The sequence below is a fragment of the Ctenopharyngodon idella genome, chromosome 5 (genome assembly GCF_019924925.1).
Source record: "Ctenopharyngodon idella isolate HZGC_01 chromosome 5, HZGC01, whole genome shotgun sequence".
Classification (NCBI taxonomy): domain Eukaryota; kingdom Metazoa; phylum Chordata; class Actinopteri; order Cypriniformes; family Xenocyprididae; genus Ctenopharyngodon; species Ctenopharyngodon idella.
Genome location: NC_067224.1, coordinates 192,521 through 207,253, shown reverse-complemented (window position 1 = coordinate 207,253; position 14,733 = coordinate 192,521). Strand labels below are relative to the sequence as shown.

The following is a 14,733-nucleotide window of genomic DNA, read 5'->3' as shown; positions in this document are numbered from 1 at the left end:
CCACCACGTTGCGGAGGTCCTCCAACAGCTCAGGAAATTCCACCTCTTCCTCAAAGCCGAGAAGTGTTCATTCCATCAGCCCTCCGTACACTTCTTGGGCTACATCATTGACCACAGTGGCATCCGGATGGACGAGGGGAAGGTGGAAGTCATCAAGACCTGGCCCACTCCATCCACTATAAAAGAACTCCAACGTTTCCTCGGATTTGCAAACTTCTATCGCCGGTTTATCAAAGATTACAGCTCCATCGCCCATCCACTCACCGACCTCCTCAAGAATAAGCCCAAGTCTCTGTCCTGGACTCCAGCTGCCACCAACGCCTTCGAAGCTCTAAAAGAATCCTTCACCACCGCTCCCCTCCTCGTCCACCCTAATCCAGACCTGCCCTTCGTGGTAGAGGTGGACGCTTCCACCACCGGAGTGGGGGCGGTACTCTCTCAGCAGCAGGGGAATCCAAGTAGACTTCACCCATGCGCCTTCTTCTCCCGCAAGCTCAACCCGGCGGAGACCAACTACGACATTGGAAACCGCGAGCTGCTGGCCGTGAAGGTGGCCCTTGAAGAGTGGAGGCATTGGTTGGAGGGAGCCAAACACCCCTTCCTGGTTCTCACCGACCATAAAAACTTGGAATATCTAAAGGCTGCTAAGAGATTGAACCCACGACAAGCCCACTGGGCTTTATTCTTCACCCGTTTTGACTTCTCCATCTCCTACCGACCAGGCTCCAAAAATGTCAAAGTGGATGCCCTCTCTCGACTCCATGCTCCTGACGAACCACCAGAGGAACCAGAAACCATCCTCCCAAAATCCATCCTCGTAAGCCCCATCACCTGGTCGGAGGAGACATTACCCTCCTCCAATGCCTCCACCAACGCTCCGTCGGGTTGTCCACCAGGCTTGCGCTACACCACCAGGGCACAACGCACTCCACTTATTCACTCAGCCCACACGTCACTTGGCACTGGCCACCCGGGGGTCAATGAAACCCTCTCGTTGCTTAAAGAACGCTTCTGGTGGCCCAACATGGCATCGGACGTCAGAAGGTACGTGCAGGGCTGTAGGGAGTGCGCCATCTCCAAGAGCCCACGCCACCTTCCATCCGGCAAGCTCCATCCTCTGCCCGTTCCCAATCAACCCTGGTCACACCTAGGAGTGGATTTTATCACCGACCTGCCAGTATCCGATGGTTTCACCTGCGTCCTCGTCATCGTAGATCAATTCTCCAAATCATGTCGTTTGATTCCCCTGAGGGGTTTACCTACTGCTATGGAGACCGCTGAACTGATGTTCAATCACGTGTTCAGATACTTCGGAATCCCAGAGGACATCGTCTCTGACAGAGGACCCCAATTCACCTCACAGGTGTGGAAGGCCTTCTTCTCGCTCCTAGGTACTGTCACAGACACGCCAGGCTCCACCGCTCACCAATCACAACGCACTGACTCTCCAGAGTACTGATCACCCGCACCTGCACATCAGCACAGCAATCACCAGCAACATAAAACCCGCACACTCACACACAGTCTTCGTCCGGTCTCGTTTGCATTACGTCTTACCTGTATGCTTACCTCAAGGACTCCTATCGAACTACTTACCTGTCTCCAGCGTCTCCTGTTCTCCTTGTGTGAATCCCATCTGTATGTGAGTGTTCCTCGTCTCCAGCGTCAAGTTTCTCCAGCGTCTTCCAAGTCACCCAGCTTCTACATTCAACAAGGACAGTATCATTTCTCTGCACTCTCTACTTCATCCATTACTTCACTTAATATTCACCTGCACTGCTGTTTGTCTCTTGCTGGTATCAATAAACATCTCTACCTGTTACATCTGCCTCTGTCCCTTCTGTTTGTAACTAAAACGTTTTAATATTTTAATTTATTTTTTAAAATAGCTTTGCATTGTGCAAAATTATCACAAATTAGTACTGATGGTGTGGAATCTTTTTCTATTGATATATGTCTCCTCATCTACAGTTAGAGTAATGATGTAAACACGAGTTCATCAACGGCTCCAACAGCTCCAGGGAAGCCCACAGTCAACATAAGAGTGGCTTGCTTTTGCCGCATGGTTTGATGGTCAGTTGGAAAGTCAATGAACTGCCAAATGTGATCTCCAGCCATATGAAAACTGACATCTTCAACCTTAATTCAAATATTTTAAAAAAATGTGTTAAAAGATGTAATCATATTGTGTAGCTGTGCTTGGACTCAATTGTTTCATGTGTGATAATGAAATGAAATTTCAGATTATTTCAAATTATTTTTGGCCAGGCTGTCATGCACAGTAATTATGAACACATGCAAAAACATGAGAGAACCAATGAAATATTAAAAACTGATTATGTTGTAGTCATTGTCATATTTTAAAACACTTAAATAATATAAACATTAAAATAAAAATATTTTCCTCATATTTTGATGGTTTAAGCAAAATTGTAGGGTCATTTAAAAAAAAAAAAAAAACCTTTGCACATCAATTTTGGCCGCTATGTTTAAGTTTACACAAAACTAAAGAGCTCAAAAGAATATCACTGGAATGAAGGTTTATGACTGGGCAAGCGCTTTAGGACCGCATTAATATTAGAAAAGCTTTCCAGCGCTGGAGAGAGTGAAGAGGGAAGGCCTGAAAACAGACGCGGAGGCTGCTTTCATTCCTTCTCATGTGAGTAACACTGGGTTTGATTGTCTGGAGCTGCTGTGCTGTTGGCAATTAACAACAAACTCTTGTTTGTATTTACTCTTGTGTACTGTACGTTCATTTTTTGTGCTTCCTTGTCATTCGTTCATCATCTGCGCTTTATTATTCGTGACGCATTTTGTTGCGTGTCAGCTGTGATAAACAGACATCCACTCTCGCATTGCGTGTGTAACAGTGGCCAGATAGTGAGAGTTTTGCAGGTAAACTACTGCACACTGACGACAGTTAGAGAATGAGGTGTTTAGTGTCATTGTCAGTGCATTTGCCTCGCATGACAGCAGTGATCGGGCCGGGGTTCGAGACTGACTCGGAGCAGGGTGATTAGTATTGGAGTGTGAGTTTTGGAGGCGGAGCAATGAAGAGAGGGGTGTGTTTGTTTGGGTTGATTTCAAATATCAACAGTGTTCAACAACGAATTTGAGAAATCACATACAGAACCTTTAAATGTATTAAAATGCATTAAACATATTAATTAAATTTATTACATTTATTTAAAGTTATTACATTTCTTATTAGGTCAGTTACAAAAAGAATTGACAATCAAGTTTATATAATTTTATCAACTCCATGTCATCATATAACTCAATACATCATATCTTCATTGGAGAGCGTGAGTCTCCTCCTCTCTGCTGCCATCTTGTTACTCCTAACTATAGTTAAGAGACCTCTACAGCTCTCTTACATAAATTAGGAGCTGAGATCTAGTCTTGACACTTAGGAACCTTTATGAATCACACTTATTCTTAAGTCTAGGAATAAGAGTAAAATTACGTCTTTCTTAGAATTTTGACACACTTAAGACTAAAATTTTACTCTGAGCGGCTTTATACATACAGGCCCTGATCTCTGTCATATGGCCAAAAATAAATGCAAAAAAAAAAAAAAAAAGCTTTTTTGCATAGTTGTGTTTGACACATGAAAACTGTAACAATGTATCTTACAAGGTAACACAATGTAACCTTGCTCTCGCTTGAAATGTGTCCCCACATTAAGTCCTTGAATTGGAGGGTGTTGGATCTGGAAAGTCCTTTAAAGGTCCTTGAATTTGAAGTTAACCAAGGTGTGGGAACCCTGGAGAATGAGCTAATGCTCATCCCTTGCACTCACAACAAAAGACAAATCACAGAGACAAGGAGGGGAGAGAGGGAAGGGAGCCAATCCAGTGCCAGCAGGACAGCCCAAAAAGTCATAGGGTTAGGAACCCTGGCTGGAGTCCAGGGAGGGATGGGAGGATTGAGCCAGGGAGGATCAGGAGGGTCTGGAATCCTGGAAGAAGGCCTGGACGAAGCCGGGGGGACAAAGCAGTGAAGGGGAATGTTCTAGACAGAAGGATCACTGGCAGGGAAAGGGAGGCAGACACATCATGGCAGGGCCGGCTGGACACAGGCTAAACAGTCAACCCAGGACAGACAGTTGAACTCCACAAAGATGACTGCTCCAAGGGAGGCACAGCCGATGTAGTGGGCAAAGCCAAACAATCCTCTTGGGCAGGAGCAGATTCAGGGACGGCCTCCGTGGCTGGGAGAGTGGGCGGCTCAGTGCTGCAGTGCTCATGCACACCTCTGGGGGAGCTGCAGCGACTTCGGCTGCTTCTGCAAAATCCCAGAAAGTCAAAGACCCCAGCCTCCTCATCTCCCAGGGGCTGAGGGGCTCATCGAGGCAGCTGTGGAAAACCTCTTTGAGATCGCATTTGTCCACAGAACCCTGACACAATGGACCTTTTTTTTTTACAGAATCGTAGAGCCTCTCAATAGTTCCCAGAAGTTAGCACTAAATACTAGCAGCGCAGTACACACCGTTTGTGGTGCACTTTTAAAAGGTAAGACGTTTAAAGAATAATATGGTGTATATTATCAGTAGATGTGAATCAAATTAACTTGTGCATTAAAGCACACTAGTGGATCACTCCTCACTAAATTAGCAGATTTAAGATTAGACTAGGATAGGCTCTGGATTAAGTAAGCAACATATAACAAACCAGGAAGAGTCTATTAATTGTAAAATATGTTCTCATAATGCAGTTTCATCCATCGTTGTGAAATTAGAGAAAAAGGCTTCTGAACTTTTTTCGTCTGCAGGGTGGGGGGAACGGTTAAATATTAGTTAATATAACATTGGGCTGGGTGTGATAGTGGTGGGTGGAAGAGGTAAAATGAGGATAAGCATTTTATTCCTTGTGTAATTACATAAAGAATACAATAAAATTCCTTATCATACTGATATTAATTTACAGCAAGTAAAAATTAGTTTGAGTAAGTAAACACTATTGGTGGAGTGTTTTTAGGCTTTGTGATTCTGTTGACTGTTACCTGTCTGTAGATGTTTCAGCTCAGCTGATGTTTGGATTGATGGCAAAGTGAGACTGAAAAACAAATTATAATAGGCGAAATGGGGAATCTAAATACTAAAACTGTATTATATACTACTGCTGTATATAATATATTTTTGCCTGTTTTTTTTTTCTTTTTTTTTTTTTTCTTCTCTATCTTTCTTTCAACACAAGAACCTCAAAGGGATTCAGTGGATCCTGAGGACTCCCAGCATTGAGACAGCACCTTCACCCTGAGTCTCGCTCCCTGGGTTTACAAGCATAGATATATATATATATAGATGATTAGCAGCTGTTTCTATGAGCTGCTATACTTAAGCCATCCGCCATATTGGAACAGTCAAAATACCGGTCCATGAACACTCAAGAGCAAGTTGATTGTGCATCTGCAAGTTAGATGCATGTATGAATATCTATATCTATATCAGCAGATGATTTTGCTAAACACAATACAACAAGACGAATGCATCAGCTGACACAACACTAAAAAGTTACCATAGTTTAAAACCCTGTAATAGTGAGTTAAACCAACAAACCTATTTTTGGTTTGTTTTATTTTTGTTATTTTATTTACCTATTTTTGTTATTTTATTTAACAAACCTGTAATAATTTTACATTTCACTGCTTATGCTGCTTGTCCATTGACCCATTGTGCAGTGAGCTGACAATAATTTTTCGGTCTCTCTGAAAATCATAAAGATAACAATCACAAAACATTATTGAAGCCCTCAGTTACCATGGGATTATTGAAACCGCAATGAACATTAAGACGGCATTGACTAACATACAAGATTAAGAACAAGTCTTTAACCAATGTAACATTAGTCTAAAACATGTTAACAACGCAGGTAAGGCTAGTTGACCACACTAATCCTCAAATACTGGCAGATAATTTATCTTTTAAAAACAACATTGATGTAACTACATATACATACTACATAAACATGTCAGTGTGTTATATATTCTAGATCAATGCATTTATTCAGGCAGTTCTGTCTTTATAACTTTGTGTATTTATATTGCCCACCATGAACTTCCTGAAACTGAAGTCCACATTAATCACGTGACGATCAAGAGTTCAGTGTGATCTACTGTTTACTCAAGGGCTCTGCCTATACCGTGTTTGGAATCTGGACCATCGTTCCCCAGATCACACTGCACAAACACTTCAGCATGACATCTGGGACTGTGTTTGTGTTCGCACTGCTGTGTGGAGTAGAGGCTGGCAGGGTTTTGGTGTTGCCGGGCGAGTTCAGCCACTGGCACAACATGCGTGTGGTTTTAGACGCGCTGGTCGATAAGAACCACAGCGTGACGGTTCTGGTCAGCTCTTCATCGCCTACTGTAGATTACACACGGAAGGAGCGGTTCGATTTCAAAGTGTATAAAGTCAATGCGGAGAAAGAAGAGGTCAGTGCTGTTTTGCATGAGGCGATTCATCCCTGGACGGATGACCCGGGCACCACATACGAGAGAGTCCTCAAATTCTGGCGAATGATGTCCAAGCTCATGGTGTTCTTTAATGAACTGTACGAGGGCCTGTTCCACAATGAGGATCTTTTACACACGCTTCGGGAATCTCATTATGATGTGCTTTTTTCTGATCCAATGTTGCCATTCCCTGACTTGATGGCAGAGAAGCTGAAGATCCCGCACGTCGTCTCACTGCGCGCAATATTTGCGTATCTTTTAGAGCGGAATTGTGGTCAGATTCCCACTCCACCATCCTATGTTCCTGCGATCGCTGTGCAGGGTCACCTCACTGACCATATGAGCTTCATGGAGAGAGTTGAAAACATGCTCCTCTACACCATTTTTTCAACTACATTTCAGTTGATGCCATGGTTTGTTGATCCGCTTTACACTGAAGTATTGGGTGTGTTTTTATTATTTCATATTTGGGACAACCTTTACGCATGTGCTTTAATTGTGCAGTAGTCTCATTCTAGACACTGTTTAATCTTGTGACTTGATCTAATGTGCATCAGCAGACAATATTTCTCCTTATGTCACAGGGAAACCTTCATCAATGTGTGAGACCATAGGAAAAATTGACATCTGGTTGATTAGAACTTACTGGGATTTTGAGTATCCACGCCCACTCCTGCCTAACTTTAAATTTGTTGGAGGACTACACTGCAAACCTGCCAAACCTCTGTCAAAGGTAATGACTTTGCTTTGCCATATATTATTTTGAAATACATGCTCTTCAGATTTTTTGATGCCTTTACATTTTGTTTTATTTTGCATTATAATATGCATCATACGTAAATTAAGGAAGTCTAACCTGAATAGATCAAGTAATATTGTAATTTTATGCCATATCTATTTCTGATGGAAAATAATTCAGTTTAAGTTACTAATGAAAAGCTGGATGAAGGGAAAAAAAAAAAAAGGTTAGGATTAGTATGTCAGTGCAATTACCAACTTTGCGTTTGTTCTCAACGTTTCTTCGGGGAAACTTGTGAATTTTTCTTTTTTCCATCACCATGACTCTTTAGGGGCTCCGTAACAATTTAATGCAATAATTTGCATTTTAATATCGCTTGCAGTAAACATCATCTTGTCAAAATACACAGATACTTTAGAACAACAGTTAGGGGAAAATGTTTTTTTGACCCAGCTGGTGTAATTACGCCATCTTCCAGCAGGGGCAAAATGGGCCATGCAAACCATCTGAACCTTGACCCCTTGGTAGAAAAATGGGGCGTTTTGAGTGCATTATGATTTTTGTGGGTTCAGAACCAGAAAGGACACTTTCAAGAGAGTGATACATTTCTTTTCCCCACAATTGCTATTTCCTGTATAAATAGATTTATGTTATATTAAGTAGTTTTTATGGCATATATGGTGCATCAAGTCTTGTTTTCTGTTTTTGTGTGACAGTATGTGCTCATTTGTGTCTTTTAGGAACTGGAGAAGTTTGTTCAGAGCTCAGGAGATCATGGCATTGTTGTTTTCTCATTGGGTTCCATGATCAACAACCTGACAATGAAAAAAGCAAACACTATTGCTTCTGCTCTTGGTCAGATCCCACAAAAGGTGTGTAATTCTGTCATCAATCCCTCATCCTCATGCAGTTTCAAGCCCATAAGACTTTCTTTCATCTTTGACACTTTTTAATGAAACCTGAGATATTTCTGTCGCTCTATTCAAAGTCCATTCATACCACCAAAACTTTCAAGCTTCAAAAAGTATATAAAGAAAAGTAAATCATATGAATCAAATGCTTTAATCCAAGTCCTCTGAAGAGAGACAATCACCTTACATGATGAACAGGTTTAATTTTGCTTTTGTTCAAATCTAAACATTGATCAACACACGTACATAAAGCACATCAAACATGGTCAATGGAAGCTCAGCCGTACTTGTGTGACACGTGAGAACAAACCTTGTGTCAATCAAGCAGGTTTAAGCTTCTCAGTTTGCCATATTTGATGTGATCCATGTACACCATTCAGGCATAACATTATACACTGATCATCTCTTCATCGCGGCACCTGTTAGTGGGTGGATATATTAGGCAGCAATTGAACATTTTGTCCTCAGAGTTGATGTGTTAGAAGCAGGAAAAATGGGCAAGCGTAAGGATTTGAGCGAGTTTGACAAGAGCCAAATTGTGATGGCTAGATGACTGGCAGTTTGTTGCGTATGGAGCTGCATAGCTGCAGACCAGTCAGGGTGCCCATGCTGACCCCTGTCCACTGCCGAAAGAGCCAACAGTGGACACGTGAGCATCATAACTGGACCACAGAGTAATGGAAGAAGGTGGTCTGAAGAATCACGTTTTCTTTTACATCACGTGGATGGCCGGGTGCATGTGCATCACTTACCTGGGGAACACATGGCACCAGGATGCACTATGGGAAGAAGGCGAGCCGGCGGAAGCAGTGTGATGCTTTGGGCAATGTTCTGCTGGGAAACCTTGGGTCCTGCCATCCATGTGGATGTTACTTTGACACGTACCACCTACCTAAGCATTGTTGCAGACCATGTACACCCTTTCATGGAAACGGTATTCCCTGGTGGCTGTGGCCTCTTTCAGCAGGATAATGCTCCTGCCACAAAGCAAAAATGGTTCAGGATTGGTTTGAGGAGCACAACAACGAGTTTGAGGTGTTGACTTGTCCTCCAAATTCCCCAGATCTCAATCCAATCAAGCATCTGTGGGATGTGCTGAACAAACAAGTCCGATCCATGGAGGCTCCACCTCACAACTTACAGGACTTAAAGGATCTGCTGCTAACATCTTGGTGCCACATAATAATAATTCCTTCGAAGTGATGGTGCTTTATGTAACATTATGTAAGTTGACATTTGTGCTGGATACTGTATACAGGCCACCAGGGCACCATACAGACTTTATCAAAGAATTTGCTGATTTTCTATCAGAGTTAGTAGCTGCGGATAAAGTCCTTGTTGTTGGTGATTTTAATATCCATATAGATAATGAAAAATACGCATTGGGTTTGGCATTTACAGATATTCTAAACTTTATTGGAATTAGACAACACGTGTCAGGACCCACTCATTGTCGTAATCATACTTTAGATCTAATATTGTCACATGGAATTGATATTGATGCCGTTGAAATTCTGCAGCAGAGTGACGACATCTCAGATCATTATCTAGTCTCGTGTATACTACATTTAGCCAAGGCTGCAAAACCACCTCTCTGCCATAAATATGGTAGAACCATCACTTCTACCACTAAAGATTGCTTTATAAATAATCTTCCTGATGAGTTTCATCGCCTTAGCATACCAGAAAGCTTAGAAGACCTCGATGTTGCAACAGAAACTACTGACTCTCTCTTTTCCAGCACATTAGACGCAGTAGTTCCTCTGCGCTTAAAGAAGATTAAGGAAACTAATCCAACGCCTTGGTACAACAAGCACACTCGGGCCCTTAAGAAAGCAGCCAGAAAAATGGAGCGCAGCTGGAAGAAAACAAAACTAGAGGTTTTCCGCATTTCGAGGAGAGAGAGAATGATTGAGTACAGAAAGGCCTTAAAAAAAATGTTAGATCTATTTATTTTTCAAATCTCTTAGAAAAAAAACAAACACAACCCTTGGAATTTATTTGATACAGTGGTTAAATTAACTAGAGCTTCATTGAATCTGATTAGACCTATAGCATCTCGTTCAAAAATGACCAAAGAGTTTCTATATTTTTCCTATTTAAAACTGGACTCTTCCTAACCATATCGGCCTAGAAAATCACAACTTTTCATTTTCCGTCGGTCTTAGTACACTATGTAACTACAGAAGAGTCCAGTTTTAAATAGGAAAAATATCGAAACTCTTTGGTCATTTTTGAGCGAGATGCTAACGGTCTAATCAGATTCAATGAACTATGCTAAGCTATGCTAAAAGTGGCTGAATGGATTCGAAAACGCTAAAACTCAACTGTTTAACACTAGGGGAGTTGGAAAATGAGCCTATTTTCAAAAAAAGTGGAGTGTTCCTTTAACCGGAGTGTGGGAAAAGATACGTGTATGCATTAGTCCGGTATCAACAAATGCACAGGGAAGAGACAGATAAAACATTAAACCAAATAAATACAGGATTATAATCATATATAAGTTGTCTACATTCCTCAAGCAGTCTCTGGTATTTTCCAACGTGCGTATTTATTATCGCAATGGTTAGCATAAGTAGCCTTTAGCATCGCATATATGACCGTGGAAACGCGACTGGCCCTGGCACGCACGACACATTTCACATCTTAAGGCTTGGGTGCTAGCATCAGTGACAGGTGAAGAACAGACAGCGGGTTGTTCATGTGTTGCAGGGCCAGGATGCTCTTGTAGTCATGCAGCAGCATTTTTGTGAAAAGTCAGTAAAGAACAATTAAGGGCATGAAAATTGTTTATTGTATTGAGATATTATTGATTAACTAATAAATGTACTAAACTGAAATGTCCCTGCTCCACAACGACATTTCTCATAAAGGTTTGCAACTTTACAAAGTAAATAATGATCCAAAAAACACTTAGCCTCTTTGCTAATTAACACAAAATACCATTGGTATGCTACTTCCGCCGCCTCACCGGAAGTTGTACCCACGTTCCTTTTTACAGTAGCGCCCCCCGGAAACAGGTGGATAGACTAAACATGTAAATGACCGCCAAGAATGCATTAAAAGGATTCGGTTTTCAGTAGGAAAGGTGTCATTTAAGCGGCCCCTAAAGTAATAATTAACAATTTTTACAACAGAAGTGATTTAATCAAAAACCAAATTTAACTCGATAATATTTTTTTTGTTCTTAGCGCTGCTGTAAATCCAAAACGATGTCTGTCAATTAATTTTCCTCTTGTCACTGTGAAGCTGCTTTGAAACAATATGTATTGTGAAAAGTGCTATATAAATGAAGATGACTTGACTTGACATACCACAGCACACCTTCAGGGGTCTAGTGGAGTCCATGCCTCGACGGGTCAGGGCTGTTTTGGCAGCTAAAGGGGGACCAACACAATATTAGGAAGGTGATCATAATGTTATGCCTGATCTGTGTTTGTGCGCTGATCAATGTCTATATGTAAATTAAAACCCCAAACTAGACAGGTTCATCACAGAATGTAATCGTGTACTATTAACAACCTCAGAGATCTGTAGATGTGTCTTAAACAGTTTACCAGTATACATTATCATTAAAAACACATTTCACGGTAGGAAAAATAAATAAAATGTTTACAGAACCCAACTTTTCTGTTGGTCAGGTGTTCATGTGCTCAGTACTGTCTCCACAGGTTGTTTGGCGTTACAGTGGAAAAACACCAGAAACCCTCGCCCCCAATACAAAACTCTACGACTGGATCCCACAGAATGATTTGCTCGGTAAGGAAAGTGTTGTCATGTGTGCTCGTTATACACAAAGAACAATAATTGATGGCAGAAAGATACTGACTTCATTTTATCTGACAGGACATCCAAAAACAAAGGCCTTCATTACCCATGGCGGGACAAATGGACTGTATGAGGCTATTTATCACGGTGTCCCGATGGTGGGCTTGCCACTGTTTGGTGATCAGCCTGATAACATGATGCACATGAAAACCAAAGGAGCTGCTGTTGTTCTTGATATCAACACAATGGAGTCCAAAGACCTGGCGGACGCTCTCAAGACTGTCATAAATAATCCATCGTGAGTTAAGTCTTTCATAAGTTTGAAATAATCCATTACCAAAGGCCTCGACTAGTTATTTTCAGTTGTTTAGAAAGAACCATAAAATGGTGTTTTTCAGTTGATCATTTGTAGAGCTTATCTTGCAGCACTTCTTTTTCTTCTCTAATCAGGTACAAAGAAAGCATCATGAGACTGTCCAGAATCCACCATGATCAGCCAATGAAGCCTCTGGACCAGGCAGTTTTCTGGATCGAATTTGTGATGCGGAATAAAGGAGCTAAACATCTACGAGTTCAGGCACATGACCTGAGCTGGTATCAGTACCACTGCCTGGACGTAGTGGCCTTTTTACTCTCAGTTGTTGCACTGATCACATTCCTCTTTATTAAAACATGTAGTTTCTTTTTCCGTAAATGTTTCAGAAAGACTCATCCTGATGGCAAAGCACGAAAGAATAAGAAAGAGTGAAAGTATAGTTGCATTGTCCTGAATACTTCTGTACAGAGATTTGGTACGTGTGTCCTCATGTGTGTGACGGCCAGTGTGTGTTTTGTGTATATTGCAAATGTACTTAAAGGTGCAGTATGTTATATTGACTGCTAGCTGCTGAATCGGTTTCTGCAATCCAAAGTCAAAATATTGGAGAGAGTTGTTTCCCGCTCCTCCTCAGACTCCACGCTCACACGGGTTGCCAGATTGAGGACTTATCTGTGATCAATGAACCAGTTAGTTTCTGACAAAATACGCTGTGTTTTCCACCAACTGGCAACCTGGGGTGTCGAAATACTATTGGGTAAATTGTCAGTGGGCGGGATCACAGATCAAAACAAAAACAGACATTCTGACCCAGATCACACATTTCAAAGTAGAATAACTGGCTTGAGCATTGAGAAACAAGCAGTGTTGGGCATGTTACTTTAAAAAAGTAATTACTTATAGTTACTAGTTACTTCTCACAAATAGTAACTTAGTTAGTAATTGAGTTACATCATTATAAAAGCACATGAACTGGAACGTGTCTTTAAATGAACCGAATCTCAGCGTATAGGCTGCTTTCCTCACAGACATGAGAAATATATCTATAGAAAGCTTGAAAAGTCTACTTTTAAATGAAATAATTTAAAACAAAAAGAAATAGGCTACTCTCTGATTATGTATCCAAATGAAATGTGCGTTCTCTCTCTAAGCGCGTCCACGGAGATGATGAGAGTCAGTAATATCAACTTCATCTTTGCAGCCGACACTGATTCAGAAAACACTAGTTTATTAATAAACAAATAAAATGTCTCCTTGCTGTTTTTGTCACATTCATAATCATTAGGCTACTTTTGCCGGTTCTTTATGGCAAGCTTTATGCACACGCTTGGGCCTATAGCCTATATTACGTAAACGCTCATTATTATGGATTATTCTCTCCAGTATTTAAGAAATTAAATTAATTTAAATGCAATTAGTCAACTACTAGTCGACTAGAAAAAACTTATTTCACGTATTTTTGATCCAGCATGTCACAAAGGGTATTCTGGTTTGAGCTCGCATGCTCTGACACAGACACACACATACACACACACACACACACACACACACACACACACACACACAGAGAGCATCGTACATTATTATCAGTTTAAAATTATATTTGTGTATGACTAACCTTTACTATTTCTTTACAACAAAACGCTTTGCAGGTCTATCATCTCTAGTCACACACCAATCATCATCAGTTAGCCTGTGTGTCCCGCCCAACACACACTCCAGAGAAAAAACTTTGCAGGTCCTATGGCTGAGAGAGAGCGACTCGGATGAAAACCGCTTCAGTGAGCTCAATTATAGTAACGCTGCATTTTATCGTCAGTAACGGTAGCGGCGTTGTAACGGGGGAAACAGTAATTTGTTTGATTACTCGTTACTGAAAAAAGTAACACCGTTATTAATGCCGTTTATTTATAACGCTGTTATTCCCATCACTGGAAACAAGTACTTGAACTTAGTATGTCTCCTTAATCTCTGCAAACATATTTCATTTTTATGGTTTTCTACAGTCAAAAAATTACATAAAGCACTTTTAATGAAACAAATACATGTGAATATTCATGTAAAATAAACATATTACTTGATTTTCCATGCTGCTTGTCTTGTGTATGTAGAGTAACTGGCAGTTCTGGGTAGTAACTGATTACATGTAATCTGGATTACATAATCAAATTTCAAAAATAAAGTATTTGTAATTATATTAAATTACATTTTGAAATGCTCATAATCAGATTACAGTTACTTTCTACAGCTCTGGCAAGAACTTTCAACAGTATTTTAAGAGATTCTACAAACTAGTCAAAGACAGTTCTGACCAGTAAGCATCTGAAAAACACAAGTTTTGAATATATGGTGGTTTTGAAACCATTTTGAATAGCTTACCCGAGGTTATTCTTATAGCTAAAACTTCATTGTCATTCTGAATAGCCTCATCCTTTCCAAACAATACAAGAAACATAAAACCACTGATGATGTGCACTTCGCCATGCAGTAATTGAAGATTTCAGATGCAAAAGCCGTTAAACACCACCTCCATCAAAATAAGA

The 14,733-nt window shown here is 40.8% G+C and overlaps 1 protein-coding gene across 3 annotated transcripts in view; it reads left to right on the top strand.

Moving 5' to 3' along the window:
• Nucleotides 1–12,665, top strand: part of LOC127513619 (UDP-glucuronosyltransferase 2A1-like) — a 63,636-nt gene extending 50,971 nt beyond the window's left edge. The window contains exons 1-6 of one of the 3 annotated variants that reach the window (XM_051895596.1): nucleotides 6,725–6,869; nucleotides 7,041–7,189; nucleotides 7,936–8,067; nucleotides 11,778–11,865; nucleotides 11,953–12,172; nucleotides 12,325–12,665. In XM_051895596.1, coding sequence (XP_051751556.1) covers nucleotides 7,055–7,189; nucleotides 7,936–8,067; nucleotides 11,778–11,865; nucleotides 11,953–12,172; nucleotides 12,325–12,622 — 873 coding nt within the window. In that variant the 5' untranslated portion in view covers nucleotides 6,725–6,869; nucleotides 7,041–7,054 and the 3' untranslated portion in view covers nucleotides 12,623–12,665. Of the gene's footprint in view, nucleotides 1–6,072; nucleotides 6,902–7,040; nucleotides 7,190–7,935; nucleotides 8,068–11,777; nucleotides 11,866–11,952; nucleotides 12,177–12,324 lie in introns of those variants that run through there. The other 2 variants (XM_051895595.1, XM_051895589.1) reach the window with 2 other exon arrangements.
• Nucleotides 12,666–14,733: the final 2,068 nt, after the last annotated feature.